Below are 27,088 nucleotides of genomic sequence, written 5' to 3'. Positions count from 1 at the left end.
AAATAAAGTCTGATGTGTTAGCTTAGAGGTCAGCCTACATTGAGCAAAAGCTGTTCAGCCTACATAAAAAAATAGCCTCAATAAAAACTTCTCAAGTTTGTGTAGGGAATTTAAAGTATAAAAGGGCACGTTTTAGGGCAGGCATGAGCCCAGGTTTCTTGATACAGTGTTCTACAAAAAGTGACTTTCTAATTGGCGTTGGTAACTTTTTTATTTTTTATTTAAAAAATGAGTTAATTAGTGAGTTTAATGGGCAAAATAGATAAAATAATGATAACAGCTGACAGCTGTCAACCAAACAGCTGTGCAAACAAGACATTGCTGTTGTTGTTGCAAATGTTGTTAATAATGTTTCATGGGCACATAGGCCTGTTTTAATGGGCAAAATAAATAAAATAATAATAATAATAATACTAGGTGTCAATCAATCCATCTAGCCCTACTGTAGCTATCAATCAATCTAGCCTTACTGCAAAGTCGTGGTCTGTTGTTTGTGGTGGTGGGGGTAAAGCTAAACAAACGAGCCCTTTTCACCTCCCATGGATGGTTCTTTATAAGCTATTTCCTGTAGTACTTCCGATATTTCTCTGTCACCATTCAAGCTCTTGTGTCATTACAAACTGATGAACCTTTTGAACTGATGAATTCTTCTCTCGGCAGGTCCAGGATGGAGGCAGAATGGGGTGTGAAAGTGCTGCAGGCCTCGCTGCTGGTGTGTCTGTCCCTCTCCCTGGGCCACGGTGAGTTCTCTCAGTTCTCTGTTTCTCTCAGTTCCCTGTTTCACATCACTCCACTGCTTGGGCTTGGCCTAGGGGCTCTCTGCGCTGCAAACAATAACTAACAACAACTGTAACTATAACGATATGAGCGTCCATAACGATATGAGCGTCCACACCAACCAACGATAAGGAAGACTTCTCAGAGATATAATTCATGTTTGAATGTGACGCCTTTAAAATTCAATGGATTCTGTGCCTGTCAGTGTTTTCATCGCTCTGAAAGGGATGCCCAACGACATAATTCTTCATGTCCTTACCGTTATAGTGTGTGGTGTGGACGTTGCCATTGCTATGAGCTAGAGCTATATTTAAAACTATAGTATTTAAACTGTTACAGTAATTGTGGTCCGTGTGGACAGGCCTTTACTCCTCTCGTAACGTGTGTCCAGTCTCCACACACTAATAGTCACAGTCATCTCGTCACGTGTGTCCAGTCTCCACACACTAATAGTCACAGTCATCTCGTCACGTGTGTCCAGTCTCCACACACTAATAGTCACAGTCATCTCGTCACGTGTGTCCAGTCTCCACACACTAATAGTCACAGTCATCTCGTAACGTGTGTCCAGTCTCCACACACTAATAGTCACAGTCATCTCGTCACGTGTGTCCAGTCTCCACACACTAATAGTCACATTCATCTCGTCACGTGTGTCCAGTCTCCACACACTAATAGTCACAGTCATCTCGTCACGTGTGTCCAGTCTCCACACGTTAATAGTCTCAGTCATCTCGTCACGTGTGTCCAGTCTCCACACACTAATAGTCACAGTCATCTCGTCACGTGTGTCCAGTCTCCACACACTAATAGTCACAGTCATCTCGTCACGTGTGTCCAGTCTCCACACGTTAATAGTCTCAGTCCTCTTCCTGCCTCCATTTACAGTCAGTAATCAGTGTTAGCATTTACATGCTAAATAAACCTTCGGTTCAGTTCTCCTTTCACTGACATCCTCAGTCTATGCAGCACCGTGTCTGATGAAGACTACCCATACTTTGTACTTTGAACTCTTGACCTTATTGTTGCTGTCTTAATTGTCCCCCAGGGAAGCTACAGGTGTTAGGGTAGTCTAATGAAGCAGCCAGGGCTTGATGGGCAGATCCTCTGGTTAGCACGTTATCCTCTGGTTAGCACGTTATCCTCTGGTTATCACGTTAGCACGTTATGGTTCTGTTCCACACCCTGGCAGGAGTCTGGTGGCTTCAGGGGGGATTCGTCCCTCTCCTTTCATCTCTGCTCAATTACCATCACGCAACCTGCCTCCCTTTTTTCAGAAGTAACAATAGTCCCCTTTTAAGGACACCAGATCAGAATGAGATCTTCCTCACCCTTAGTGCCGTCTCCGACCCCAATTACGAATCCCAGCTGTGTCAAGCGGGGAAGAAAAACACTTGAGGAATGTCTCTGTTATCTGCCACAGAGTGGTGTATCTCAGCATTGTTGCCTAAATACTTCCCATCATTCATTGCAATGCCCACAACAAGGTCTCCCCAGACACGGTAATGCCCCCCCCCCCCCACACACACACACACACACACACACATGGCTCATTCAGCCGTGAACTGGAAGGAGGGGGATCTCAGTCCTTTTTCTCCCCCCTGTAGCTGTACTGCACTTTATGTTTTATTCACAAAGCACTTTGACACTGATGCCTCTGCCTCCCATGTCCTCCCCTCTTCCTCCTCCTCCTCCTCCTCCACTGTTCAGTGAGATGGATGAGGGCTGCGGGATGTTAGATGTGAGATCTGGGTTCTGGGTTCTGGCCCTAGCTGTGTCTCTTCTTTGACACACGCCATACGTCTGTGCGGGATGTGAGGTGGTAGATGGGAAGGTTCCTCTGCCAAGCGGCTGGAGATGGCAGCTGTCAGTCTGCGGGGGATCACCAGTGGTGCACTCTCCCCATGCAGGGCTGTGGAGTGTGGAGTTGTGGCAGGCTGTGGATCAAGCCTGCATGTTGGCCCTCACAAGCAATAGACAGAGCTCTGTGGTGAGTGCTGGGGAGGGATGGGGGAGAGATGTCAGGACACTGAGAGTCAGACATGCTTTCCCCCCAAAACAAGAGATTTTTACCTTGACAGTAAATGAAGTGGAGTTCAGCCTCTCAGCCTTTACTCTCCAGCACACGGCTCCCTTGTCTCCGGAGCTGCCATTCTCCATATTGCCATCAGCTTGGCAGGGCTTCATCTACGTGTGTCTGTGTCTGTGTGTGTGTCGGTTTGTGTTTGTGTCTTCTGGACTCCTAGTGCTGATGATGCGAACAACTGGGACAAGCTAGGCTCCTGCTGTACATGACTTAGCAGAAACGGCCCGTCTGCGGCGGACCTGACAGGCAGCAGACTGCACCGGTGTTGCCCATGGGTGTGTGTGTGTGTGTGTGTGTGTGTGTGTGTGTGTAGAGGAAGCACACAGTTGCACAGAAACACACCATCCACTGAACCATACTACCACTACCAGCACCAGCACCCAGTGCACCACCACCCACCACCCACCAGTGCACCTACTCTTTTCACTCTGTTCAGTCCGCTTCCTTCGAAGCATCTGCGGTGTGGTGTGAAAAGTAACCCCATTCACTCCCCCTGTCCACCTATCAGAAGTCCCTCTTTACGAGACCCCCCCCCCCCCCCCCCCCTTCCTTCCTGCCATCTGGGATCAGGTGAATGACCGCGGAGATGAGTGACACGAGGGCTGGCAGCGGAGAGGTGTGGAGGCCGCCTCCGTGTCAAAGAGTGCGGTGAGGACAGAAGCCCCTGCATCAACGCTGAGATTAATGTGTCATTACACAACACTGGATGGGGAATTAATCATGAAGGCAGCCTCCCTCCGCGGGTCTGTCATGGGGTGGGGGGGGGGGGGGGGGCATGGGCCGCCGGCACCGATAATATTCATCAACGGGAGCACGGAGGAGAGGACGGAGGGAGGGAGGGAACACGGAGGAAGGGAGGGAGGGAGGGATGGTGAGGAAAGAGGGAGCGGAGAGGAGGGGGCTGAGGGGGGTGAAGGAGAAGAGGGGCTTGAGGAGAGGAATTGATGTGAGACAGAGGCGGCATGGGAATGTCATTACAAACCATTGCATGTGTCTGTCTCCTTGCGCCCGCCGCCCAGTTTTGTCTCCCTCCCCGTCTCCAGCGCAAACACCCTTGTTTGTTTTTAATCTACTGGCTGATGTGCTGCTCAGACTGGCAGAGAGGGAGGGCTGCGGGGGGTGGGGGACTAAGGTGGGGAGGATGGGGGGAGGGGCGGGGGACTACAGGCTGAAAGGGTTTGTGTTGCAGAGGAACACCGCCATCCAGTCAGCACAGTGACACACTCTTGGCTGTTCTCTTTTATGCCAACATAGCTAGTGCAGTTAGTTTCTGTGTATATGCACACACACACACACACACACACACACACACACACACACACACACACACACACACACACACACACATCATAGATCTTTCTAAAAAAAGGGACTAGAGGCAGGTAACACATACAAACACAGACACAGTCACACACCCAGGTACAATACCAGCGCTTCCACACACAAACACAGAGGCACATGCATCTGACAATCTTTCAATAACTCGCACCAGAAGAGAAGCGACGTGACAGCTTAAATGTGCCAACGGCAAAGCCTAGATAGAGGAGGAACGCTGTGCTTCAGTGGAGGAGCCGGCACTTAGGAGTGAGTGTTAGACTGCCGTGACTGCGCCTGTAAATGAATGTCCTGTAGAAGAACTCTGAGTGCCTGTGGACTGGAAAGACAAGAGTCTCCCGCAAACAGACTGGTCTTGGCTGATTGTCAGGCAGCTGGAGGTTGGAGTGTGCACCTCCTTACTGACATCCTCCTTCTCCCCTCTGTGTTGTAACCTCTGTTGCCATGGTTATCGTTAGGAATAGATGTGAGTTGGGGTGGGGGGTGTGCATGGGCGGGCTAGGCAGTGCTAGGCACACAGGGCTTGTAGGTCCTCTGGTCTCTCTCTTTGTTGTCATTCATGGTCCCAGCTTTGAGTCTTCTGTCCACGGGCCTTCATGAGACACGGTGCCGCATAGACTGAGGATGTCAGTGAAAGGAGAACTGAACCGTTTTATTTTGCTTTGTGTACCAAGGCTGAGGTTTCTGTAGAAGCAAAGCCTGAGGTATCACGACAAGCTTAAGCGTCCCCAGATCTACCATGACACCTGGAATAACTCATCTGCTTAAAATGTTTTTAAATTATGTCAAATTAATAATTTCATGATTTTAACTTTTTGGACAATCTAGCTATTGTCAGTCCAACTAATCATATTGACTTACCTTATAATCATTTCTATTCACACTCACATTCATAGTTATATTCTAATTCACTCCACCAGTATATACCCAGTTCTACTCTTTCCCGTTGGGGGCCCACTTTGAGCATCTTAGCCCCCTGCTCTGATTAACAAGGTCCCACATGAGAAATATTTCCTCCAATCAGCTACAAGAAAATGAATGTATTGTTTTGGCGCTATATAGACAAAATTGAATTGAACTAAATAAAAGGATCAATATAATTTTGGCTCTATTTTACTTGACATTTTGTATCCTAATCACACATTTTTTTTATGATACCTGACCTGATACGAGGGCTGTAGATGCCAGCTGATATACTACACTGTTCCATTTGCAAGTGAGTGATTGTTATTCACTGGTGGAGCCAGTCTGTGATTTCAGCAGTCACAACTGATCAATCATTTGTAGCTGGTTGGAGCCTGCAGACAATAGGGCCTCTATCAAACAAAAAAAAAACCTTGCCGAAACAATCGTCGAGAGCAGAGAGAGAGACATGTCAGCCATTGTGTGCCTGTGGGGAAGGAAATGTGGGAGGACTCTCTCTCCGGTCCCCGCCAGCGTTCGTCTTTGAGCCACTGCGAGTGGCAGATAAAGGGCCCGGGCGGCAGTTAATCATTTTCAGGTGTTCAAAAGAAACGACTCGATATGACGGTGCTGACAATCACGCTGCATCACAGAGGCTGGCGGAGCGATCCAGTGGAGGCCCCCAGAATGACTGCTGTTTTGTTTGTTTGTTTGTTTGTTTGTTTGTTTGTATTCTTTTGTTCCTGATACCGGTGGAGGTGTTTGCGCAGTGCAACTCTATACAGTTCTGATTTGGGCCGGTGATGATTGGTCCTCATTTAGTGTAAAAAAAAAGAAGGAACAGATTAGAAAAACAGGCAGGTTTTCACACAAAGGAAGGTCCCGGGGGGGGTTGTGCTTGTAAAAACATTTCCATCTAAATGCAGATTTGTGTTATATCTGCCGTGATGGGGCCGCCATGCTTGCATTCATTATTTAACCATGAGGGAATAAAGCAATTTTTCCCTGCCTCCCTTTAAGCCATAATTTGGATTTTAAAAAGGTATCTGCAATTGATTTCTTTTGATTTAATGTTGCAAATTGGAATGGGCGAGAACAATACACCACAGGGGAGGAGCAGAGAAAAAGAGATGGGATAAAGAATCGGAGGAGAGTCGACTGATGGGAACAGGGAAGTGGATGTCTGTTAAATGTATCCACAGCAAGGTTTCATTTGCCATGCATTTGCTAGAGGGGCAGAAAGCGCAGAAGTAACAAGGAACTAAGGTAACTAAGTAACTACGGTAGCTTTTGCCACGTCTGTGTGATTAGATCAGACACCGCCTCGGATTTCCAAACACACAATTAAAGAATGAACAGCAATCTACTCAGCAGGAATTTGGCTGTATTAAAAAGAAAGTTTTTGGGGGGGGGGTGTCTGTTTTACCTCAGGGCAAAATACCCTCGAAATTGTGTTGTGCAACAGTGCTGGGAGATGTGTGCAGTAAACAGGATTAGGAGAGGCATCTCCCTGTGGGAGGGAATCGAAAGGGAGGAGATGAGAGCGGTGTCAGACAGGCTCCCTGGGCGATAGGGTAAGAGAAGGGCATTGTGGGATAGTGGGGGTGCATCCCCTCAGGGTCTAAGGCTGCTGACTCACTTCACCAAGAATGAAAGTCCAATCTTTCTCCTCTCTCCCTTACCCCTCTCCTTCTCTCTCTCTTTATCTTGCTTTCTTCAAGTCTGCCCACCATCCCTCTAACCTCACACAGTTTCCATTACTGTGTTTTTGGAAAGACAAGGTGTGTTTTTTTGCCCATGTCCTCACTCCACAGTCCCTGCCAAGCTTCACTGGCTCCAAACACACCACCAACACAACTGTTCATCTCCTCCTCCTTATGTGTCTCCCTCCTCCGCAGTCTCTGCTCAGTTTGGGCTGTGCTGTGGTGCCTCCTGTGAATTGATGCTTGCCAGAAGAGACATTACCTGCCACACCAGTTGGGAAATGTCATTCTGCACTTCTTAGTCGGATTCCAGAGCAACACAGATGCAATTCACAGCACAACACCGTGTGTGCAGTCCCAAGTTCCCAGATGACTCCGAGAGTATTGCTGTCAATGTGGGCGAAGAGAGAAAAAGAGAGAGCACTCTTTAATGTAATGAGAGAGAAAGAGAGAGCACTCTTTAATGTAATGAGAGAGAAAGAGAGAGCACTCTTTAATGGAATGAGAGAGAAAGAGAGAGCACTCTTTAATGCAATGAGAGAGAAAGAGAGAGCACTCTTTAATGGAATGAGAGAGAAAGAGAGAGCACTCTTTAATGGAATGAGAGAGAAAGAGAGAGCACTCTTTAATGGAATGAGAGAGAAAGAGAGAGCACTCTTTAATGTAATGAGAGAGAAAGAGAGAGCACTCTTTAATGGAATGAGAGAGAAAGAGAGAGCACTCTTTAATGGAATGAGAGAGAAAGAGAGAGCACTCTTTAATGGAATGAGAGAGAAAGAGAGAGCACTCTTTAATGTAATGTTGCTCTTTGTCATCCAAGCAAAAGTTCAGGGCCCGTATTCACAAAGCATTTTATCTTACCACTACGAGTACTCCTAAATCACACTAAGTTTCAAATGCATAGTTGTCTCCTAAATCCTATTCACAAAGCTCCTGAGACCAACTTTCACTGAGGAAAAGAGAAAGACTCCGTTGCTATGGAAAAGTGAGAACTCCTTAGCGAGGAGAAAGGCTCAGTTGCTATGGAAAAGTGAGAACTCCTAAGTGAAGAGAAAGACTGTTGCTAACATGCTATTTCCGCACTGAGTGGATTGTTTCGGTTGGTTAGTGACATATTGCATCCCATACAAGCTCTATAATTATTCCCATTCAAAAACGTTGAAACGTGTAATGATAAAAAAAATGCCGTGTTGGTTTGGGAGTTGGTCCTTGTGAGTTAGGAGTCCTCTCTACTTCTGATGCTGTTTCCCATTGGCCCTTTGGGCTGTGTCTATAGCCTAGCTGGCTTGGGCCAAGCTGATTTGCATTTCCATTACAAATTGAATGGCACCAAACTACGTCAAACTACGTCACTACGTCACACTCATTTTGGACCCTCTCCTGAGCAGGGCCAAACCGGGCCGGGCCCACCTCCAAACTCACTGAATGATGTCGCAGATACTATCTCTATTGTGATTGGCTCAGTCATCATTCAGCCCTTGCAACAGTGTGTCTGTAGTTGTGTATATCAAGACACGTATGGAGCAGATCCGGTTAAAGACACGAATGGAGCAGATCAGGTTCAAAAGTTTATTCTGGAAAGTTTGAATAGTATTTTACAAAGTGCCCATTGACATTTCTACCATAGTGAGTGTGTTTAGGCAGATATTGAATTAATAAAACAAACATATTCCCTCATTGTGACAAATGGTATAAAGTCGATGAAATAACATCGTAATCTGGAGAACTAGAAATATGGTAAGATAGCCCACATATAATTAGAAACAGCTAACATTAATGTTAGCAAGCATTCAGCCTTAAAAATATTGGAATTCATTTTAACAAAGCAACCTCCGTTATCTTTGACCAAATCAAGAAGTACTAGCCTGGAAACTAAACAGGTTCGATGGCTAATGGCTAATGGCTAATGGCTAATGTTATACATACCTAAATACAAACTGGGTTATACACAGCAAAACTAAGGTCACACTTTGAGTCGTGGAGTTTGTTTCATCCCTTACTTAAATACACGCCCTCCTGCTTTATGGAAATGCCAATCCAGGCCATGATTGGTCACTGGGCTAAGCTGAGTGGAGCCATGCCAAGTGATGCCATTTGTAAGGAAATGCGCCAGTACTTCTCCCAGACTTTGGTGCTATTTTCAGTGCTAAGGGAGTTTGTGAATTACTCTTAGTCAAAAGAATTCCCAAAGTCCCAAAGTTAGGACTGACACGCCCATTATTTCTAGGAGTTTCTCCTAAATCGGAAGTTAGAGCTACTTTTAGCCTCAAGATACTTTGTGACTACGGGCCCAGCTCACATATCCACATCCTCTGAAGCAACATAATGAGTCAATTTCACCATGTTCTTGCTGAGTTTAATGGTGTGAAGACTTGATTTCATGTCGCTCTTTTTTTCTCTGCAGTAACTCTGGCACACTTTGCGTCACCTTCTTGTGAGTGAAATCGTGTAACTGTGTAACTTTCAGAAAGCCAGGAATCTCATGAGTGTTTTCTGCGTTCTGTTCCCGGTGCCTCCGTCATTTGTGTGACTTCCTGCTGAAAACGCACCCAGCAGTACATTCATCACTGATGCGACTGTGTGTGTGTGTGTGTGTGTGTGTGTGTGTGTGTGTGTGTGTGTGTGTGTGTGTGTGTCTCACTCTCAGGCTCTGAGAAGAAGAGGCACTCAGCTCCACTCTTTAGAGCTCACAAATTCAGCCTCTCAACAATGTGCTGCACTACCAGGGCCTCACGGCCCCCATGCTGCAGTCATCCCTCCCCTACAGTCTGAAAGTCGGAATGAGTATGTGTGTCTCTGTGTGTGTGTGTGTGTGTGTGTGTTTGTGTCTGAATGACAGATAAGATGTTTTGACTCGGTAGCTTTGACTTCAAATCTGTCTCAGGTGCTCGGCATGCTGGGTAACTGTGGCTGTGTGTGGGCCAAGGAGACACTCTCATGTTAAAAAGAGAGAGAAAAAGTGTGAAAAGACTGCGCTCCAAAAAGAGTGAAGGGAGACTAAAGCCTGGGGATGGAGTGGGACATTTTGAAGCTGTTAGAAAATCTTCTTGCGTAGAGAAAAATGCACCAGTATGAGTTTGTATTGACAATAAATGTAGAGAAAAAAAAGCTGTTCAACTGCAGGTACAGAGGCAGAGAGGGAATATCAAAATGTGATCATATCGGGGCTCCGTCACTTCCATCAAAAAGGGAAAGTCCGCAATTCTAATCAAATACACTTTTTGTCAAAATTAGCGAATTGTTCCTCACAGAGTCCTCTAGTTGACCATTCATTGTGTATGGTCAAAAACCTCTGTATAAAGTCCTGGCTCTTTAAATGGAAAAAGAACATAGTGGCTCGGACCGAGCTATTAAGAATCCCAGCCAATCAACACACGTGCTTCAGTAGCACAGAAAAGGAGGGGTGTAATTTGATTGGCTGTTGAGCACAAATGTCAGCAACCTTTCACGAAACCGAATCGTGAATGGCATCTTTAATCAGACCTCATTAATTAACATCTGCTTCATTTTCTTTACCGTTGACAACAATTTATTTGACATTCTGTGTCGAGATTTCCTCAACTCAAGCTGAGTTTTTAAAAAGCTCCAGCAAGATCGGTGGTGATGAGATTGAGGTAAATACAGAGAACCATTGAAATAAATCCAGTGGAACCATTTTGCACCATCTGGCCTGATTCAGCATGCAGTGTTCTCTCCTGGTCCAGTGTGTCATTCATGTGTGCCTGGAAATTAGATTTACTCCTTCTAGTGTGAGAAAATAAAGGAGAGAGAAAAAAGTTTTTTTCTCCCCACACAGTTCCTCTCAAATGATATATTTAATAAATCTCTGCGCTTGCTCCAAATCAATGCTCTGAGCGGAAGAGCTCACCAAGGGAAGCTTTAATGGAAAGTGTATATAATAAGGTTTGCTTTAAAGTCCTGCTGCCAATGAACTGGTATCCCCTGGTGATTCCAAGCACTGGAGATTCATTTCATCAATACCACATCCCACTGTGCTTTTTTCCCTTTCATTCTTCCAGATAACCTAATGAATTTAGTCTCTGTGTGCTCTCAGGCATGCTTTGGGAGGGGGCAGGGGGGCGGGAAAAAAAGATATCCCCTCGGTTTTATAGTCAGCTCATCAGCTCACCATCTTATGTGATTTATAAATATTGTAATTATGCACACTGCAGACGGGTTCGCTGTTGCAGGTGAGAAGATGGTGATTACAGCCAGCTCATTCAGGGAATTATGTACCAGATTAAACAGTGGCCTCTCCAAAGATTTTTGCCCAGCGTTCTTGCCTCTCTTGAGCAGGAACTTTTTTGGAAAAGCACTGTGCAGTTTTCAATACAGAATGGGAATAGGCTAACTTTCATGTTTGGAGCAGCATCAGTACTAGACATATGTAGCTTAAAATTATAAGGCTTCAAGGAGGAGATGAAGAATAATGCGAAGTTGGAAAGTGAAGTTTGAATGTGAACATATGTCTTAAGTTTGAATGTGAGTTGCTCAAGCAGGACTGAAGACTGAAGCGGTGACTGTGGCATTATCTGCTGTGACAATAGGAATTTGGAACATTTCAAGTTTTTCAAGTGTCAGGCCATATTTACTGTTATGCAATGTGTCCTGATGTGCTTTTAAATAACACTGGGGTTGGGCAGATCAGGTTTGACACTACTAAAATAAACAAATTGGTTGTACATTGTCCAGACAGACGAATAATCCTGATATTCAAAGTTTGTCAGTCATTGTGTTGTTTTTTCTTGGTCACAGCTAATGCTAGAACATGTATGGTCACAGCAGTGACATGTTCAATCCCAAACTGACCAAGTACATCCCAGCCCTCCACTGATCCCTTTCCCCCGCCGTCTGTCTCTGTGTGTGTGCTGCTGCAGGTCTGAGTGGAGCGGACACGGTGCTGAACATGCGTAAGGTCACACACCAGAGGGTCCAGGAGCCGCTGGCTGGCACCGCCCTCCTGCCCTGCGTCTTCACCCTGCGGCCCAGCCCATCCAACGAGCCGCCCCGCGTCAAGTGGACCAAGGTGTGGGGGCCAAGCGGCCCCGGGGGCCCGCAGCGGGAGCAGTCTGTCCTCGTGGCCAAGGCCAATGTCGTCAAGGTGAAGAAGGCCTTCCAGGGCCGTGTCACTCTTCCTGGTTACCCGGACAACCACTACAATGCCAGCCTGGCACTGACAGGCTTGCGCTCGAGCGACTCTGGCATGTACCGCTGTGAGGTGGTGGTAGGAATTAACGACGAACAAGACATCGTGCCCCTGGAAGTCACAGGTAAAGCCCAGCGTCCGGACTGCTAATACATTCGCCTGTCATGTTACTGAACTGATTAACAAGGGTCACTTGTTACATGAAAACTCGCATGCATACAATCAAAACTGTGCTTCTGGAACAGATCAGAGAAAGCAGGCCCCTTTGCAAAAAAGCTATTTTTCCATGAAAAGTGAAACAGGGTGAATATGATCTTGTACCCCTGCTTTAAATGTGCAGCACGTAGACCATCTACTAAATAATCAGATATTCCTCGACATCCTGTCTCAATTGGCCTGTTGTTTTGTGGTGTAGTTGCTCTTTTCAGTTGCTTTTATTTTCTATTACTGAATGTGATGCACTCACTGCAGGCATAGGTCAGCCTGAATTTGAGTTTCATTTCCCCACACATCTTCCCCTAAAACTGCTGACAATAATATACAGTACATGCCTGCTTTTAGATGCTGCCAGCACTGTGGTAGGCCGTGTGTATTGTGATTTTTCTCCTCTCCTGCTGTTGTTGATTCGCAGGCTTTGCACTCAGGAGACTTATGGAGAATTGATTAACAAGCCATAAACCCCTCCCATACAAAAACCCCATTACTCAGCCCATCGTCTATAACTGATCTTATGGGCTAAGCCTTAATTGCAAGTCATGGTACATTGCAGACAGCAGCACTCTCAATAATAATCTTCTAAGTGCCAAACACTTTAATGAACAAGTATTGATATTTACTACACAGTATCATAATCATGTTAATTTATATATATATATATATTTAATATGGCTATATGTTGCCAGACCTTGACTGTATGTCTGTATTTCACATCTGGCTAATATTAACTGGCTAATTCTCTGTATTTCACCAATTAGGGTCTGAGTATTGATTCCTGTTGTCAGCGAGCAGCATGAAATATTTCAGCTGGTTAAGTGTGGATGCAAAACTAGCTGCATCTACAAAAGAATGAGAGTGTAAAGTCTCATTTGTGTCTAGCTGTTCGCACACATATAATGACACTCTGTCCTCCCTATCGTTTGCCCTGCACACGTTTGTTCCAACTCAGCATTAATCTGCATTTTCCAGCACACTCCCAGCCAGCAAAGTCCACATTCTATCAGTTAGGTCTCTTCCTGGTGTAACACATCACTGCTTCATGAAGCTATGGTGGTCTAAATGAGGTATGGTCAGTCTTTCAATGAGATGGTTGTGTTTCTTAGGGGCAGAACTTATTCCTCTGATTGGTTTCATTCATTCCTTATTTGCACAAATGTATTTCATGGGTAGAAAAGTTCCTGCTAAAGTGTGTCAAAGAAGATGGAAAGAAGGAACATAAAATAATAAAAGAAAAAATCAGCACGAGGAGGAGCAGAAGAAGAGAAAAATGAAAGCAAAGAAAAAACCAAAACAAAATCCCCTCTCAGTGCCTTTGAAGTCTGGAGACTGGTAGAGGAAACGCCATGGTGGGCAGGAGTGCTGTGGGTTCTGACCACAGAGGGATGGGGATGCCTGGCTAGCAGCATGATTGCTTGAATTGGCCCCAAGCCCTGAGAGCCCTTCCTCCCTCCATTCCTCCACATAAAGCTTCAGAAGATAAAGGAGCAATTTTAAAGTTGTATTCCTGCCTCCCCGGCCTCTCCCTTTCATGTGCTGCTCCCCTTCTGGGATTGAATGTGTGAATGGCTGTGAGAGATGGCTGTTGTTGTGGAGGCGGGGATGGGGATGCGGATGGGGATGCGGATGGGGATGCCGTGGCAGGGCAGGGCGTCTGGGGAATACTAGATGGACACTTCAAAAGCAATCCCATTCCCATTTCTCTGCACACTAGAGTGGAATCCTGTCCAGTCACAGGTCAGGGGCGGCGCAGTTCATCCCTTATTCCTTTGTTTGCTTCCACCCACCCTGCCCGCCCCTCCTTTCTCATGCAGCATGGAGGTAAGCACTACAACACAGAAACGAGACACATGCCTGCCCTCAAACGACGCCATTCAATTATGTTAGAATTGACTATGCAGAATGGAAATGACAAGGAAACATATGGTGTTGTTGCTGTTCAGTTACCTGCAGGTCCCCAATGTGTTATATACAGGATATAATGCAGCCAGGTTTTCCTTTGTGCTTGGTAAAACACAAACCCCCTTGTTATCACAATAACACATAAAGTGAAACACAATCCTTGCGCCTCTGTGTACAGTAGTCTTCCGCATTGCTTGGTTAACATAGACTGAGTTACATGCTGTAGAGACTATGCTCTGTGTATTACATCTGAGTTGATGTGTAATGGTCAAGTTCATATTAGGCTGAACAGCATACTGCGTCCTCGCGCCGATGCAGCTGCTACGTCTTACCACATGCGGTATAACTACCGCTCGGCAGGTTCTTTTTAAGTCCCTCTCTCAGCTCAGTGTGCCCTCTCTTCTCCTCAGGGGTGGTGTTCCATTACCGGGCTCCACACGACCGCTACGCTCTCTCCTTCGCCGATGCCCAGCGTGTGTGTCTGGAGAACTCTGCGGTAATAGCCACACCGGCACAGCTGCAGGCCACCTTTGAGGACGGGTATGACAATTGTGACGCAGGCTGGCTGTCTGACCAGACAGTGAGGTAAGGGCAGGTCTTAGTGCCAGTCTCAGTGCAGGAAATTAACTTCCAGAAGAAATAATGTTGACGTGCTAGATTAGCCTTGTACTCCTTGAGTGCTATTTGTGTGTAAGCTTGCTATGAATAAACTGAATGGTCTTTCAAATCATCTATTGCTGTGTATAAACTGAACGGTCTTTCATATCATCGCTTGCTGTGTATAAACTGAAGGGTCTTTCATATCATCGCTGAAACAAGAACAGAAATAAAGGAACAAAACTTGCTCACATGGGAGGGAAAGCACGGCTCAGAATGCAATCGCAACAATAATAACACATTTATGGGTCCTAAGCTCTTTTCATTCTGCTGTGAAGAACCATAAGCACCTCAGTGGCCAACCGTACCCTCACTGTGGTTATTGCAAGGCCTGCTAGCCTTCCATTCATTAGTGGCCAGTGGCCTGTCAAACGGGGTAGCGAAACTCATGCTCACATATAGCTGTTACATGTGAATGTTCAGCTGCTAATTGTGCTTGGGGGGTTGTTTTCATAAAGTGCAGCCATAAGCGGCCCCCCCACCTGGGACACCTTTAATTGGGCCATCTTCAGAGCAGCTTGGCTGCATATCAATGGGAGAGGCAAGCACTCGCAATTAATGCAGCAAAAATCGAGACATCAGAGATTGAGTGATGCCAACAGTTGGAGTTTCTCCTTTTTATTTTTCTTCCCTCTCCTACTGGCTTGATGAAACAAGGTGCAATCTAAACGAGGGGTTCTGCGGAGTGTGTGAGATTCCTTACGCTCTCCCCACAAACCCTGGAGTGTTGTATATAATCTCTTAATCAGTCTTTAGCTCAGCGCCTCAATGCCATTTGAAATCAATGTACTTTAGAGTAATTGCACAGTTGGAGCTGTATATGGATCTGTTTCTACCTCCAGCCAGGGTGGGGGTTTTTGGAGGAATTTCTGATTTCTTTGGCTTCTCTTTGCAGGTACCCAATCCAATCTCCAAGGCCAGGTTGCTATGGCGACAGGGAGGACTTACCTGGCGTTAGAAATTATGGCAGTAGGGTCCCCGATGAGCTGTTTGATGTCTACTGCTTCGCCAAGAAACTGCAAGGTACTGCAGGAGGGCATCAATTAGGATTTAGTCATGCATGGACCTCCAAAGCTGTGGGACGCCACCGATACGACAGCAGAGCTTTGGCTTAAAGTAGTACCATGAGGAAAGGAAAGACATGACCCAGACCTCCAAGTACCCTGTTCAGTTCATTACAGCCAAGTTAACATAAAGTAGGTCACTTTTGAAGCCTAGTGCTGTGCTCCATGGCTAGTGTAGGCCTGATAAAGACTCATTCACAGGTGACTGTACCAGTCTGCTTTACATGTGGGTCATCTGGACCTCATTAGAAAGGAAAGATGAAAAGCCGGATCCACAAAGTACTCTTTTAAATGACCAAGCTCTTTCTCCGAAAAGTGATTCATACACAAACTTGCCGCTAGTTTGTCAAGGCAGAGACCTCTGCCTCTGCTATCCACGTGCCATCGTTCATCACCTCTCCCTTGCTCTGCTTCTGTCATCCTGCTCATTAGGCTGTGTGCCCTGTTAACCTTGCTCTTTGCGGTTTCCCCCTCATTTGCAGGCGAGGTGTTCCACTCCTCCGCACCCGAGAAGCTGAGTCTGGCCACAGCCTCCACGCACTGCCACACTCTCGGAGGCCAGCTGGCTACTGTCGGGCAGCTCTATCTGGCTTGGCAGACCGGGCTGGACCGCTGCGACCCTGGCTGGCTGGCAGACGGCAGCGTCCGTTATCCTATCAACCAGCCCCGCCGGAACTGTGGCGGGGACGAGCCAGGGGTGCGCACCGTCTACCACAACTCCAACCGCACTGGCTTCCCCGACACCACCACCCTGTTTGATGCCTACTGCTATCGAGGTACCATGGCAACTGATCGGATCGTGATTCATTATTTTAATTAGGTTTGGTATGTGTATGCTTGGATCAACATAGGCTTATCTGTGACAGTTTGCTCCTGGGATGTAAGTGCTAAGCTCTCAAGCTAAACCTTTGACCCCAGGCTATGACTGAGGGGAAATGTCCTTTGAATTCTTCAGTCAGACTACAATTTCCATTTTCCTGTTCGGTGTCGTCTGACTAGCAGCCATTTTTGTATAATAGATGGATTAATGCATTTGTATACTTATAGAGATTCACTGACTAACACCCAGAAATAAGTTATTTATGGGCTGTTTTTGAGCATACCAAAACCAATGTGCAATGATGAATTCCCCAATATACACCTAATATTTTATCCAACTTATTTGAATCCCTGATAAATCATAAAATATGTTTTGCTGTAAGCACCATAAGTAATGAACTTCCCTCATGCTAAATATTCCAGAAACACAGAAGGAGGAAAAGGCCGTTGAAGCTGTAGGATTTCTTCAGATGGGAGAGTCCTCAGAGGGTCAGACGGATCCCCGGAAGAATGATCATTCCCAGCCCTCCTACCCTCAGCCCTCCACATGGACTGGCCTGGTGGACCTGGAGAAGGAGGGGATCAATTCCATAGTCAGTAATGAGTCCTCAGAGATGTCAGAGGAGCACATTGTGATTCACTTAAAGCCAGAGGAAGCTTCAGTTCGCTGGGGCGAGGAGCAGAAAGAATCTGTGAGGGAACCTCAGGAGGCGATGGCCCCTAAGATCATGTCGCTTCTTGGCCTGACCGACCGGGAGAGGGCAGAGAACCAGGGCGGCTGGGCCAAAGAAGAGGAGACGGATGAAGAGGCAGAGGAAGTGGAGTCGCCATTCAGCGTTGATCTTTTGACCGTGGCCTCACCAACTCCTCAGTCCCACACCAGCGAGAGTGTGCTCTCCAACTTCGTGAACACCATGATGAGGCCGTGGAGGTTCTGGAGCGGGACCACTGAGGCCGACGTTCAACCCACTTCCTCCAGCCTGACCATCGGCCCCACCCAGGAGATCCCAGGGGCTAAACAACTGGAGGAGGAGAAAGTGGGGGTGCGTAAAGGCACCCCCATCAATGCAAACACTATTGTGGAGCCTTCTCACAAAACCTCCATAGCGGTTAACCTGGCCAGCACAGATGATGGACTTTCTGAGCTGGAGAGAGAGCTGATCCCGGAGGTCCAGCATACACTCACAGCAACACAGAAGGGCTCTGAACATCCATCCAGAGGACAGCATACTGTCACAGCAACACAGAAGGGCTCTGAACATCCATTCAGAGGACAGACAAACCCCTCCGCTGCTCTGACCACATCATCAGGTCTGTCTTAATCACGCCCCCTTCCTCTGTCTTAACCACGCCCATTCTGTCTTAATCACGCCCCTTTCCTCTGTCTTAATCACGCCCCGTTCCTCTGTCTGTTCTCTTCAAATGCATTACCTAACTTGTGAATATCTTCTGTGAATATCGTCCAGACATATCTATAAGTATATCTTGTTATGCATGGGTTTGCATTACTTGTCAGTCTGCAGCTCAGTGGCAGCTGGCATGAGTGCACTGTTTCCCACACAAAGGCCCAGCTTACACAAGCTCCTTGTGATTGCGGATGGTTTCTCACAAGGATTTACAATTGAATAATTATGACTCGTCTCGTTGAGTAAATCATTTTAAGTTAGTTTAAAAGGGCCACTATTTCATTTGAGATGCACGTATAGTTTTTACCAGAGGGTGAAAGAAATGAGGAAGACGCTGAGGGAATTTATGTGACTGGATTGCCTCATCAGAGGAAGAAATCCCATTGGGTGAATCTCATTCCGACCCCTGCTGCGACCACTTTGGGTCGGTGATAGCCAGTCACTCAGGGAAATGGTCGTCTGCGACTCGGCCTCATCTCATTCTCAGTTAAAAGGATGTGAAGACATTTCAACTTTGCGGGGTCACCATATCAGGAGAGTCCAATTTCCTCACCTCTGGGGCCATGAAGGAGAATCAATTGCTGTGATTTCGGGGCAATGGTAAAGGAGAGGGCGGTGATTTGAGGTGGGCTGGTCCCATGTGCTCTAAGGGACACATCAAATGTCCAACAGATGAGGTTCGGTGTGTGCTGATGAGGTGTGAGGAATGGAAATTGTCTCGATTTTTCTCTCTGTGGGTCATCTGGCTCCACGGAAAGTTGAGACTTCATCTATTCTAATGTCCCCCGCAGAAACCATTTTCAGGCTTCAGCATTAATGTTTCATGTTTGGGGGAAACCTAGACTTCAGACATCATGTATTATTTACACTGATTTCTAATTAATGCTTCATTGCAAGGGTATCACCAGTGGTCCAACACTCTCAGTCTCGCTCTCAAATTAACTCTTTTGTTGTTGAAAGCAGTCCATAATTACCAATAGATCTTGAGGGAGAAATGCTTTGAGAAAATATAAAGTGTGCATCAGGAAGATTTAATGGAGGTTTGTCTGAGAGATGTTTTTTTTCAGCTGTCAAAAAATACTGTTTGATTCATCCTAACAAATATGGTTTAATTGGACAAAAACCTATGTAGACTGTTATACCAAAAGTAAAGCCAATATTTAGGGACTCATTTCAAATGTAAAAACCTCCTTTGACAACGGAACTATCTGTGTATTTCAGAAACTGTGTATTGCAGTGAAGTAAACATCAATGCACCCTTTAAAGGAGGCCTCGCTAGTCTGCTTTAGAAGAGGTCATCCCTTATAATCAATTCAATTCAATTCAATTCAATTTTATTTATATAGCGCCATAACAATACAATTGTCTCTAGGCGCTTATATCAGTGCTGATACTGCAGAAGTGCAAAAGGCTCATGTATTCTTATTTTACATCTTGTTTCATGAACATTTATTTAAAATCCTCCTTCTCAGGCTACCCATGTTTTTCTTTCTTATCCATGTCCGTATTTGGCCATGAGTGACTTGAGGAATGAGTTTGTGAATGGTTCCTCATCAGAGGCACTTATTGTTCATAGCGTCCCGTCATCGCCCATTCATTTGGACATTTAATTATTGATCTCAAACATGAATACATGAATACATGCCATTACTGTCTGTATGTGGGGCTGGAGTGCTTAATTAGTTATTCATGTTATTAATTGTGCTATTACTCAGATTTAGGCTGCCATGTAGATTCCAACCCGGCCTCTCCCGGCCCGTGGAGATGTTACATCAGCTGATTAAAAATGTAGTATTCATTTAATATTTGATTCATCCACACATCCACTCAGTCTGTGAGTGCAGAGAGAGCAAAGCGTGTTAGCATAGCATCGTGTCTTCACTGTGTTTCTGCGCCTGAGGTGCATGCTACACCAACACACCAGCTTTAGCGCCGGTGCTGAAAACAGACCAACAGACAAACAGACAAGCATTTAGCTCAGAATACTACGAGCACAGACAGGCGAAGCTAAAAAGGCAGCAATTAATTTTTGATAATATTAGTGGTTTGCTATGCAAATGTATTTTATTCGCAGGCACGGTCATTATTCCAGGACGTGACAATTTATCGATGTCTTCATAATACCTTTTAAAAAGAGAAAACTAAATCCAAACAATAAAGTCATGATGAGTGTATGTAAATATATAATCCTACCATATTGGGCCTGCCATGCCCATAATCACACCTAAACACAGAGGCATTTCAACAGATGAATAGATTACTGGTTGGTAATGGCATCAGTGCGGGGATTAATAGATGCATAATCACTATGCTATATTAAGATGCATATATTACATGTAATTATTGCTAGGTGGGGGTAGTGAGCTTTCATAGCTAATAAAGAACACATTTAAATCAAGCTGTCCAGTCCCTGATTTAATCCTTGTCTGTCTTCCGATTGTAGGCCTTCTTGCACAGCGACCCACTGACGTGGCAGATCCGACCTCCGCTATTAATGCATCACCAGGCTTGAGGAGCACGTTTGGATCGTCCCCAGTGCTTGGCAGCAAACAAAGATGGACCTTGAAATCCGTAAAAGGGCCTAAACTTGGCGCCCCAGGTGGCAGCAGCAGCAGCAGCAGCAGCAGCGGAGACCATATTTATCAGGGTAGAGGTTCCCCCATGGAGCCCATGGAGGCTAAGGCGGCCGCTCTGGAGATCGTGGCCATGCCTCCCTCCAAAGAAAGCTCCTATGAGAACTACTCCGGGGAGGGGAGGGAGCACGGTGAGGACGGCTACCCGTTTCCCCAGGGCCCCTCTCCTCCCCCTGTGTCAGGGAGGATGGCCTTGGAGGAGGACACAGACACTGAAGGCAGCACAGGTGGAGACCCACTGGAGGCATTTAGCGACCAGATGAGAGAGACCACCATCTCTGATGTCAACCCCGCCAAGAACCAACCTGTGATTCTGCAGACCACAGTCCAGTGGCAGTTGGTGCGTCTGCCCACAGCGCCACCTAGTGGTGGTGGTGGTGGATCACCTGAAGCTAAGCCGCAACAGACATCTGAGGAGCCTGAGAGTAATCCCGAAGAGGCAAGGGGGGAGATCCTGTTTGTCCGCAGGCCCACTGAGAAACTGCCTCCTGCCTCCTCGGCAAGCAAAGATGGCAGCCCTTTTGTCAGGAGGAAGCAGAACTTTGCCAAGGGCTCAGTGTTGCAACACACAACTCTGGCCACCTCCGCTGTGTCCAGCTCCACTACCACGACACCAACCCTGACACCTGCCACAGACTTCATCAAAGAGTCTGCCTTCACACTGCTGCCAGTAGAGCAGGATGAGCCTCAGGCACAGGTCTCAACCACTCCTCCCACTCGCTTGGGACTCCATGCAACCAGCGGATCACCTCATCTTACAACCCCACCATCAGGAGCCGGGGATAAAACCAGTGGATCACCTCATCTTACCACCCCACCATCAGAACCCAGGGATAAAACCAGTGGATCACCTCATCTTACCACCCCACCATCAGGAGCCAGGGATAAGACCAGTGGATCACCTCATCTTACCACCCCACCATCAGGAGCCAGGGATAAGACCAGGGGAGCCGAGTACAGGACTCCGGTGTCCGAGTCCTTTGTGGTGGCTCGGGGCTGGAGAACACTCCCTGGCTTAAACTTCCTGCCGGTAGAGCACAGGTCAGCGCAGGTCACACGGAACACCACGGCAGAGAGCTCAGGCAAAGTGGCAGCCAACCAGGGATACGACCCTCAAAATCCATCAGGTAAATTCACCCTTTTTCCTCCATCGCTGAAAACCATCCATCTAGCCCCTCAGCTTTTTTTTTGCTGTGTGCTAGTCATGATGTCTCTGTGATCTTTCAGTTGAGTGTTACATCGCAGCTAAAGTGCTGGGCTCTTGAAGCAACAGCCACTCATTTGATTTGATTTCATGCCGCTGATGTGCTCCTGCTGGTCGGCGCGGCGATGTCTGTAAACAAAGAGGCTGTGAACTGAAACTGAAGCAGCCTGAGTGGAGTAATTAGAGGGTCAGGGGTAGTGCAATTAAGGGGGGCTTGGAAAAGCAAAGATCTTGGTCCTGAACAAATCAATGCTGGCAGAAGAGCTACAAGATGTGGGCTGTAATTGACTCCAGTCCCTCTCCCTCTCTCTTTCTCTCTCTCTCCATTCTTCTCTCTCCTCCATGTTTAAAATGGTGTAGCTTCACGGAGGCCCTGTGTCTCCGGCATAATACAGACTTATTACTGTGAGGAAAAAGAGGCTTCAACTGCTCTTTAAATATGTCCTTCTTCTGGTAAAATCTTAGTTTTTTTATTAAGTGTCCTATTTGGGTTGATTCCATTTGCCTTTATCTTTTGTACATACTCTTATACTGTTATATTATGTTGAACGTTTATATAGATCCCTAAATGCTTTTGTATTTTTTAGCAAATTACAGAAAATGGAAAAGTAACCCAAGAGCAAGAGGGCTAAAATTGCTGTTGTCATGGTGACTGTTTTTCCGAAAGGGTCCTTATGTTGATATACTTGAACCCTGAACACTAAATAAACATCAGTGTCATATAAATAAATAAATAAACAAAAAAAACATCAGTGTCATAAAAATAAATAAATAATCGAAATAAACATCAGTGTTATACATAACGTTTTAGACACGAAGGCCCTTTTAGCTAGCCATCAGTTCAAAACAGCTGCAAGTCAATAATGATGCTTACTGTAGCGGACAGGTAAACAAAGGAGTTCATCAAAAGCTTGGCTGCCCTTGAGCTGAGGAGGGCAGGACACTGTTTGTCCTCTTCCTCTTCCCTTCCAGCGGTGCCAGTGGAACTGCCCAGGCCTTTTTAATCAATGGACAGCACACACAGAGACTACAGTAATGAAACGGTCTCTGGAGTGCTCTCAGACATCAGGGATCTGTCACACACACACACACACACACACACACACATACACACACACACACACACACACACACACACACACACACCAACTGCTCAACAGCCCATGTTGCTGCTCATCACCTTGCGGGGTGCGTAGGTGCTGCGGTTCACTGCCGTGCTTTCCCACTGCTCGTGGTGACATGCCCTGCAGCAGTGGCAGCACATAGTGGAGACCAGACAGCCGTGACAAGCCGCTCTCCCTCTCTGGGCAGTAAACATCCACACCATCACCTCATGTATACCCATGCAGAGAGACCGAGGGAGAAGCCTTCGGCAGCGGCACAGATATACACCTCGGCCTGATTACCATACGTCAAAATAATCACAGGTGTCAGGTAGGACTCCTCATAGAGGCCTCTAGTCAAATTAAATATGCTTTTTTTCTTCGCCATCGAGTCTAAATGTAGCTGAAGCCATAAAATCCGTCCACCGCCTCTCTCATATGCTACTGTGGTTTATAGCCACTGTTATACTTCACAAGGCTTTAAGATTTACAACCGCGATTACCTGTAGATCAGAATTTTGCGTGGCTGTTGGACAGAGAGTGAGTTCTCGCCGTCTGCAAGCTGCCAGGCCCTAAATTGTTCACCACCAGATGAACTCTGCTGTCTAAGGTCGCTTGAGAGTTACAGTCATCTACACTAAATCTCTGGTGTGGTTTGAGATGGATTGCGCTTCCTACCAGGTAAAAACAATGTGTGTTGTAACTGCATGGCCAATTTTGATTGAAAAATCCTGTTTTTGGACTCTGCGGAAGGTGTTTTTATACGAGCTCTACTCTAGTGTTAGACCTCAGCTTTTTGTGTCTGGAGCCAAGAAATTGGAGTATATTGATTTCTCTGCCCTGCTTTTTCTTTCTGAGAATCAAGCTCCGTTCAGGGTTATGTCCTGAGATGCATTTTATTTCTCGTGTGGCCCTTGTTCTGTCCCCCTTTCCCAGCAGTGTTTGCCATGCTCCCGCTGCCCTCACCTCACCCAACACTGCAGAGCATAATCAGTGTGCACAGCGGGCCCCGTGTCTGACCCCGGCGAGGACGAGCCAGGCCATTAAGGCCGGCGCATGACACAGTCCTCAACCCCGCACACGTCTCTATACCGCGCCTACATTCTTAGCCTTTCTCTCCGGCTTAATGCATTAGCATCTGCAGTTTTCCATATCAAACCCCCACGCTGAATCTAATCCCGTGCAGTTCAGTAGCGCTCATTTAATGAATAGGATTTGCTGAGGCCCTGCCTTGGGGAGACATCCTATTCCATGGTGGAGGGTGATAAAAAGCGTTACGCTGACTGTACTTAGCGTTGGCTTTTTTGTCACTTTTACCATGGGAACGGGAACGGAAGTGTTGAAAATGAGCTTATCCATACAGTATAGAGCACCACTCGAGGCTATGTATAGAGGGTTCCACTAAGACATTCCGTTTTATTATTCAAATAGTCCATTCCAAGAATCATATTTAAAACAGGCTTCCCGTGCAGATTTCTTTTTTATAATGCAGATTTTTTTCCACAGATCAGATATGCACTTGTGTAATGGCTCTGTGCCCCATTTTAACATTCGTCTTCATGACGCAAAACACACAGAGACTCTCAGCTCCGTCAGTCCCCATGATGTATGTGTTCTCTAGACCACTGAGAGTGAAAGATTGAAGATGACCTACAGTGTAATATTGATGACATCTTTGATACAGGCTGCTTGGGTTGGGTCGAGGCACTGCATCGATTGCTGTGAATGCTCCAGCTGTACCTTCACCAGAGCATTACAAAGCTACTTGCATTTACATATTATGTAACTATATCTTTGATTTCCATAGGCTATAATTTAGTCAGAAATTGAAACACACCCCAAATTGGATTTAATCTCTATTAAGAAACGAGAACCACATCAGTAGAGAAACGGTTCCTCTTTTCTTTTTCTTTTTTCTTTGCTGCTGTCACTCTTGCATATCTTCGGCAGCATGATGAATCACTTTTCCGTGTTTTACATTGAAAGCAGACTACTGTAACTGTATTGAGTTGTGTTTCTCCCCCCCCCCACGCCGTGCCTGGAGGCTGTTCAGTGGAGATAGCGATCTTGCAGGAAGTGAAAGAACAAGTGTGAGCTTGTGCCTCTGTTCTGCCATGCCTCGCGCTGCATATGCTCTTTCATCACGCGGGAATGTGACGCTGGCACGGAGAGCTGCTGCTGGGAGATCACTGAGCCAGAGCTCAGCTCACAGAGCCTGCTGTGAGTCTGTAAATGTAGCATTTGAGTGTATGTACTTATATTGGCCATAATTAGGTGTACTTCATGACCATAGATTTAAATTCAGGCCTTGTAAAGACCTGTTGAAAGACCAATTGAAAAAAATAAATCCCCATTATCTTTAGACTGAAAGCTGAATAGGCTTGCTTTATGGTGGATGTAAAACCTATTACCCTCTGGCATCTTACTGAATAGCACCGCTTTTCCTTTGCTGTTGAAACAAGCATTTCCATATATTTTTTATAAGGACACTACGGACGTACGAAATGTAATGGTTAGATGAATTCATGGAGCTCGTATCTGATAAAGCCCCCTCCCTACGCCTACAGCGTGGACTCTTTGTCCTCTGATGTCATGAGTAATGGAATGCTATTAATCTTTTAATTTCGCCCTCTTGGAAATAACATCACCCCACTGTACCACAAAGAAGTAAAATCAAGCCGTGAGGCTGATGTCGGTGAAATGCAATTCTCCTCGGCTGAAGGCATTGTCCGCCTCGGCAGAATGTGACACGCCGGCCAGGGCGCCGGTGACCTGGATGCCGGTGACCTGGATAGCGCCAGGAGCGCTGTAATAAAGTATTTGCAATCTATCTGATTCTGCACGCTGATGGGTGACTCTGATGCTGCAGCCTTCGGATGCGCAAATTAAGTTCACGTGTCTCAGCTCAGTTCACCACCAATTCCCCCCACACTTCCATTTAAGAAGAACAGCCACCATATTTTCGGCACAAGAAGAAGAATTACCGTAGCGCTGCATAGAAACGTACAAGGGAGTGAGTTACATGTGTGCACTATTCGTGGCAAATGACAATCGTTGTACTCTAAGTGCACCATTGTGTGAAACTCTGGGTTGGTAGCCCTGCTGTGATGTCCTCACACATATCGCCCAGAGCAAACACGAGGCTGTTGAAGTTACTTACACGCTACTTCAGTCTGCACTTATCAATCAGGGCGAGCACTCAGTGTCTGGAACCATGTTCCTGTCTTTTTAAAAGCTGATCTGAAGTGAAGACTATATGGGAAGAAGAGAAGGCGGAGGACGTTAAGGGTATGGAGGGGGGTTGTGTGCCATCACGTAGCCGAGAGCTACAACGGCAGCAGCTCCTGTGTCTGTGAAGTTTACATGTCCCCATTAACCAAGCTGTCAGAAACTCCAGAAATGCTAACAACAGTTGAGCCAAAAAACTGCATGAAAGCCCTTTGTCTGAAAATCCCTGGCTACATGTTTCCACACACTCTCTCTCTCTCTCTCGCTCCCCCTCCCCCCTCTCTCTCTCTCTCACACACACACACACACACTACAGCGAAGTGGTACTCTGTTTATAAGCTATTATATTTTATTGTAGAGACGAGGAAGAAGAACTTTATTAAAATGCTTTGTATGGAACTCAGAGATACTGACAATGATCTATTCACTGAATCCTTTTTATAGTTTAAAATATCTGTTTTATTTTATGAGCTGTAGCTTCCTTGCTTGATGACCTGAATAATATGATAATATCCTTATGTCTTATAGTTTCAATTTTCAAACGTGTTCATGGCAGGCTACACTAAATCTTTCCAAACTAGTTGTTCAGTGATGTGAATATAACAACTATTGTTATTTTCCCTGTGTGGGCTCAGTACCCGACACATGCCAAATTAGATTTCAGCATGTAATCAACAGTATTTATCACAGTCCACGTTTAGTCTTAATATTGTTCTGATGCAATTTCATAGAGTGAAAAAGAGCTGTAATCCTAATTAGCTGTAATTATGAATAATCGTTGAGCTCCCCCTCCACTCCCCCCCTGCACCAACCTTTGGTCCTGCCACCGCTCCATATGCCATGGCCAGGAACACTCCCTCTTAAACGTGTAAAACATCTTTTCCATTGAAGTCAAACACTTTATTCAGC

General features: G+C 46.1%; 1 protein-coding gene across 1 annotated transcript in view; it reads left to right on the top strand.

The window, feature by feature from the left end:
• The first annotated feature begins 541 nt into the window (after positions 1-541).
• ncanb (neurocan b) overlaps positions 542-27,088 on the top strand; it is a 66,940-nt gene continuing 40,393 nt past the window's right edge. The window contains exons 1-7 of the mRNA XM_012815585.3: positions 542-740; positions 11,682-12,074; positions 14,476-14,650; positions 15,618-15,745; positions 16,269-16,562; positions 17,029-17,916; positions 20,455-21,771. Of these exons, the coding sequence (XP_012671039.3) occupies positions 641-740; positions 11,682-12,074; positions 14,476-14,650; positions 15,618-15,745; positions 16,269-16,562; positions 17,029-17,916; positions 20,455-21,771 (3,295 nt within the window). The 5' untranslated portion in view covers positions 542-640. The remainder of the gene's footprint in view (positions 741-11,681; positions 12,075-14,475; positions 14,651-15,617; positions 15,746-16,268; positions 16,563-17,028; positions 17,917-20,454; positions 21,772-27,088) is intronic.

The sequence above is a fragment of the Clupea harengus genome, chromosome 10, assembly GCF_900700415.2.
Source record: "Clupea harengus chromosome 10, Ch_v2.0.2, whole genome shotgun sequence".
NCBI classification, from domain to species: domain Eukaryota; kingdom Metazoa; phylum Chordata; class Actinopteri; order Clupeiformes; family Clupeidae; genus Clupea; species Clupea harengus.
Note: the sequence above shows the minus strand (reverse complement) of the source record. Positions and strands in the feature narration are given on the sequence as shown.